The sequence below is a fragment of the Apteryx rowi genome, unplaced genomic scaffold (assembly GCF_003343035.1).
Source record: "Apteryx rowi isolate R43461 unplaced genomic scaffold, aptRow1 scaffold_628, whole genome shotgun sequence".
Classification (NCBI taxonomy): domain Eukaryota; kingdom Metazoa; phylum Chordata; class Aves; order Apterygiformes; family Apterygidae; genus Apteryx; species Apteryx rowi.
Window position 1 is genome coordinate 78,698 of NW_020450903.1, and position 6,172 is coordinate 84,869.

At 48.9% G+C, this 6,172-nt stretch overlaps 1 protein-coding gene across 4 annotated transcripts in view; it reads right to left on the bottom strand.

The window, feature by feature from the left end:
• Positions 1 to 3,130, bottom strand: part of LOC112974813 (abl interactor 1) — an 81,625-nt gene extending 78,495 nt beyond the window's left edge. Inside the window, exon 1 of one of the 4 annotated variants that reach the window (XM_026084164.1) lies at positions 2,801 to 3,130. In XM_026084164.1, the coding sequence (XP_025939949.1) occupies positions 2,801 to 2,917 (117 nt within the window). In that variant the 5' untranslated portion in view covers positions 2,918 to 3,130. The remainder of the gene's footprint in view (positions 1 to 2,800) is intronic. The other 3 variants (XM_026084165.1, XM_026084166.1, XM_026084167.1) reach the window with 3 other exon arrangements.
• Positions 3,131 to 6,172: the final 3,042 nt, after the last annotated feature.

Consider the following 6,172-nt stretch of genomic DNA (forward strand, 5'->3'; position numbering starts at 1 on the left):
TGGGGGGGGAGATTGTTGAGGGTTTTTTTTGAGGAATCCATAGAGACACTGAAGACAAATTTTCTTGGAAAAGCTGGAAAGACTCTGAACTTTACCAGAATTACTCCCAGCAGCTGAAGTAAAATCAGAGAAAGTGATAGAGAGGAGAGGAGAGGAGGAAAAAAAAAAARGTTCCATATCTTTTCAGATACAAAAATATAGATATGGTTTGAATACAGTAATACCTTTTTGGGGGGGGGGGGAGAAACAAAAAAGCTTAGTATTCATATGAAAAGGAATTACACTTTTGTTAAAGTGAACAAAGAATTTTTAAAAACTGTAATATCAAGAGTTTTGAGTAAATGAGTGCTATTACAATTATAATAAATYGTTAATACCTGCACACAGAATAGTGAAACCTGTTCCATCTCGATGTCACAATGCAGAGGAGGTGGCAGTACAGAATAACAGTTTTTGTACTAAGGAGCACACAGTCTTTCCCATATGAAGAAAGAAAACTATCCAGACTCAAAGCTATCCAAAGAGGCCAGTTTGAGTCAGCTAAACACTGTAAGATAGCTCAGAAGCATCCTATGCATCATAAATTTTAACACTAACCCAACATATAGGTTCTCCATTCTGCCCCCCCCCTTTTTTTTTAAATGGTCCCTGATGCATTGACTATTAGTTACCAGCTCAGTCATATTAAATACAAACAGTTTGTTTTGTGTTGGCTAAGCCTCTTCCTCTTTCCTGCCTTCCCTTCCTGTACCACACACTCTCCCAATCCTCATAACCCAGAATCCTGTGCCATATAACCTAATCCTGCAGTGGCACCACCACAGGCACCGGAAGTATAATCTTGTTCATAGGCCAACTGGAGAGCAGATGGCTTTGCACAAAGTGCTGATTAAAAAAAACAAAAACAAACAAAAAAACCACACACTCACCAGACATTCAAAAAAATTAGTTTTCTTGATACATTTGCCGTGAAAATACACTTGATACATTTGAGGTGAAAATGAGCTAGGGGAAGGAAAAAAAAAAAAAACCCAAAAGCTTCCTCACAAACAACCAGATAAGAACTAGCTTAATGTTTTTTGCTTACTTGTAAAAGAAAAAGTAAGTTTCTAGGGCCCTGAAGAAAATGTGACTGAAGAGTCTCTGTAACTTTCTGACACAGGAGAAAAAGTCAGGAGACAGGTCAAAACTTGTGCTGTGATTACCATAGTCATGTATTTGTCATATTTCCCATGAGTAAAACCAAATGAACCTCACCTCTTAGAAGTGTTTATATCAGCAGCTTTCTTCGGGTGGAGCAAACAAGTCGGAAGAGTAAATACACATTAACTCTTATTGCCTCACATACCAAAAATAAAAAAAGTCTTAAAAATATGGCTTTTTAGTGCAGCTTCAATCCAAATATCAACATTAGGTCACGTTTAAAAAAAGAAAAAAAAAACAGATTTCTGTACAACTTATTACAGCTAGTTTTCAAGTTTGCTGCTCCATTATTAAAAATAGTAAGCTTACCAGCAACAATGGATGCCAAACATTTTAATAGCATGTATTAACTACTCATTACAGGTAGTCTAGTATTACATTCAACAAGTTAACCTTACAAGCTGTCTAGTAAGTGAAAAAGTAAAGTTTAACTGCTTTTTCATTTTCTTCTGGAAGAAAAAAAAAAAGAATGTTTAATTTGAGCATCTCTTGGTGGCTCTGCATCCACATCAGCATGGCTACATACACAGATTTACATCCCGACTTAGGTGCTGCAAAGCCAAGCCCTCAAAAAATAAAATAAAATAAATCAAAGTGCACTTAAAGTAGCTTCACAAAAATACTTAAGGCAAGGCCAAGAAGCACTGGCAGACTACGGGGAAAAAAAAATCCACGCTGACTGGTGTAGACAAGTTACAACCAATGGAGTCTCCTCCAGCAACAGACACCCTGTCTAAAATTATTGTTACAGGATGCCTGAATTAGGGAGCCTCCAAGAGGCACCGATTGCCATTTTGAAGCACCACATCGTGCTCGCGCACCAGTGCCTGCATACGTGCGGCGCCTGCTCCCGCGAACCGCTCCTCTGAGCGGCTCCGACCCGCAGCGCAGCGCGCCGGGGAAGCGGCGCCCGGGGCCGCGGCGAGCGCTCCGCGCCCGGGCTCCGCTGCGGGGCTTCCAGGGCGAGCCGCGCCGCGCGCGCCGCCCCCGCGCGCCCCAGGTGCGAAACCCGCGCGCCGCCGCTCCACGTGAGGCGCGGCGCTGCCCGCCCCACCAACCGCCACCAGCCGCCGCGGCACGGGCCGCCCCCGGGGGAGCCGCGCCGCCGCGGCTGAGGGGGGAAACCCGAGACACCGGCCGGCTCCGACCCGGCCACGCGGGGCGGCTCACGGCCCCGCTCACCGCCCCCCCGCCCCAGCCACCCGGGGAGGTCTCCGGGATGTGACTCATAATGAATAAATACAAAAAAAAAAAGAAAAAAAAAAGACACACCCTCTGAGCCGGACTGACATAATACCCCCCCYCCCTTCCCTTCCCTTCCCCTCCCCTCCCCTCCGGAGCGGAGGGGAGGAAAACCCAGTCATTTAGCGAGAAAAGTTAAAAGAAAAAGCAAATCCGGGGGAACGGCGGAGGGGCGGGGGCGGGCAGGGAGCCGCGGCGGGGGCAGCCGGGCGCCGCGGTGCCCCCGAGGCGGCTCCCGCTCCAGCCCCGGCCCCCGCCGCCGCCCGCACCGGAGAGCCTCGCCTCGCCTCCTCGCCCTGCCGCCAGCCTCCGCGCCCCGGAGCGCCGCACGGGCGCTGCCCCCGCCGCCCCTCACCTGGATGTAGTTGTTTTCGCAGTAGTCGGCGACCCGAGTGAGGTTCTGGTAGCTCTCGAGTAGAGCCCGCTTGCCAGAAGGGATTTCCTCCTCTAGTAACATCTGCAACTCTGCCATTTTCCACCCCTCCGCATCGCTTCCTCTTGCATTAAAGAGACAGCGACAGCTCCGAACTCGCAGCCCGCCTGGTATTGTGGGATTCCTCCCCGCCTCGCTTTCGTGAGCTCTCGCTTTCTCCACCCACCCTTCCCCCTCGAGGAGAGGAGGGGAAAAAAAAGGAAAAAGCGCTTTGCAGGGGGACCTGGGAACCGTAGGCGCCGCCGCTCCGGGCAGGGCGCCTGCGCGGCGGGGCGGCCGCTGCTTATGGCCGCCGCCCGCCGCCGCTGCGGGGACATGGCGTGGCTGGGCGCCGCCGCCCGCCCTCGGTGGAGGGAGGCGGAGAGGGGCCGCCGGCCGCGGGAGGCGCGGGCGGGAAGGGAAGGGAAGGGAAGGGAAGGGAAGGGAAGGGAGCAGCGCCGGCCTCCGGCCGAGCTGAGGCGAGGAGTCGCAGTGGCGGAGACCCCGGGCGAGGGCCCGGAGTCGGTCGCGACATGTATCGCCGGCCGCGCAGCGCCGCCCCCGCCAGTGGCCTCGGAGCCCTTTTCCAGGGCCTCCTTTCCCGCTGCGCCTTTTCCCCCTCCCCAAACGCGGGCTCGCCAGTGCTGCCCTCGCGAGCTCCGGGAGCGGCCGCGGCGGGGCGGGGAGCGCTGCGCCGCTGCCCCGTGTCCGCCTCGCAGCAGGGCAGGAGCAGCGTGACACAAATGGTAGCAGAAACTGGTGCGGCAGCAGAGCATCACCATTAGAGGTAACTAGTCCAGTGGGAAGTCTGTTCACAGGTGGTTCTCCCATGGAGAGGGAAAAATATTAAATCTAGGCTGTGTAGATTTTTTGTAAAGGCCTGTCCAGAAGTGACAATTCACAGTTAGCACTTATCTAGTTTTCATATCAAAAGAAGAACTTCACTGTTTAACTGAGATGAATACATTATTTGTGGCACTYTCTTGCCTTAGTTGTTAATCATTGTTTAGGCCCTTGTCTGATTGTTGTTGAAGAGATGTGATAGATAAGGGTCCAGTGATTCTTTAGTAAAATCTTGTTTGCATATGTTTTTTTGAAAGTAAAATCCTGTTTTCATGTTCATACCAGAAAGAAGCCAATAATAGGAGGTGGCTTCTGTGCTGAGAAGTTCAAGCCTGCCTTCCAGTAAGTAGCAGGCCCAAAAAGGAGCTGTTTCCTAGACCCATGATTCATGTCTTGGCTTTACTTGCTTTCTGTACGCACTTACAAACACAACTGGGGTCAGCCTTCGCATTTTAGTTGTTGTCCCAGAGAAACCCACGACAGTGAAATGTCAACATATTTGGGAACAACACTCTCAAACACATCCTATTAAGAACAGACTGCCTTAAATTGCAACATAGTCATGTGGTATTCTGCATGTTTACCGTCCACTGGAGTCCTTTCTCTGTTTGTAGTACTGAAAACCATTCTGGGCAGGATCCTTTGGCATACCTGCTTACCTAAGTCAAGACGGAGAGAGGAAAAATATATCTGCCCCCCCCCCCCCCGAGGTCAGCAAAGTCCAGCATCTCAGTCTAGAACCATGGACCCAAGCAGGGATGGCAGCGAGCCTGGGAAAGGACACGTGGGCCTGGGAAGATCTTCGTGGCTGGAGTTACAAAAACCCCACCTGGCTGGAGAACAGTGAGACAGGTACACGGAGAAGCATTCCAGTGCAGCCTGGGGCAACGGAGAAAGGAGTTGGTACAACACTTGCTGCAGGATAGAGATGCATCTACAGTGCTCTGCAAGTTAATTCGTTTGGCAGCTCAGCAAAATTGTTTCCAAAGTGGTCTGGATAACTCTCTTTAGGACAGCATATAATTTCCAATCAAATATTTGGGATTTTAAATGCCATTTTAATATAAAATAATTAAATTTGATATGCAATAGTATTGAAATATAAACAAGCCTTTAATGGGTCCCAGGGCAAATGTGATCAGAAACCATCTTAGGCACTGGCTTCTCCTTGTTTCCAGCTATAATACAAAGACAAATTTGATTTCTCTATTCAGTTTGGCTGCAGATTACTTAACACACTCATTGGCTTCCATGAGTTTGTAATTGCCTACAGATCACAGACTGACTTCACGGAAGCTGTTAACATCCTCAAATGTAGCACAGTTGTTGGTGGTTCTTCAAATGCTATTGCTGCCCCTGTATCAAGAGTTGGCAGATGTTTGGGGTCTTGAACATCAACTTCTTTCAATATGAGAAAAATTGGTTATGTATATTTTGCTATATGCATTGTGCTTCACTTCAGCAGGCAAACAAGCCCTAAAAGCAGATGGCAGAACAGCAAGCTGAGCAGGGCAGTGGTGACCCACATGGAATACACCCACCTCAAGCAGTAGAGTAGAGGCTCCAGATGTCCATACAGCCCCTTTCCTTCCATGGATCTCAACCTAAAAGGCCTTGCATAAACCCCAAACCTGCCAACTCTTCCTTAAAGTGTGTTTGCAACCCAAAAGGAACTTGGAAGACCGCATCAAAGAGCGCCATCTTGTGACATCTGCTGCAGCACTTTTTGTAGCCTTACTAAAACAGCCAGGGTTTAACTGATTCATTGCGGATAGACCTATTGCGGGTACAGAAGCACCACAGCTGGCTCCACACTGAGCTAGGTCAACTCCACCAGGACTTTTTAACTTAGCGCCATAGAACCACAGATATATTGCTGCTAGACCAGGCTAGATGAGAGGAACTGGGAAACATGGTGTGGATGTGCTCAACTAGATCAGCAGGCCTTATTAGCTCCTGCTCCATGCTAGTTCTCTTGGTTTCAGAATCACTCTCTGGAGCATCACCTCAGTGTCTTTACAGTGTGTTCCTCATGTCTCAGGTTCTCAGGGGATCTGTTGGCTCAGATGCACTAGACCCAAGCTGGCTCTATGAACATGCAAGGTGTGTACACCAAGCAATTCCCGAGCACCTGAAAGCACAGAGGCATTCAGGTAGCTGTGCAAGAACTTGCAAAATCTAGCAGAACCAGCACTGAGCCAGACCCAATAAACCCTTGGACCTAAGTTGATCTTTTCTGAAGACACTGGTGTGTGTCTGAACTGCATTCACCAGGGTGTCCTTTAGAAACTGTTTTATGCTGTTTTTTTAATTATCATACTTTCCCATAGCTCCAGACAATGGACTGTTGATTAGAATGGAAAGTTAACTAACTTGCTCGAGATTTATGAAAGTGTGCAAGAGAAGTGGGAATAAAACAATTTTCCTGGCTGAGGAGGCTGAACTGATGGAGAAAAAAAATGTAATGATGCT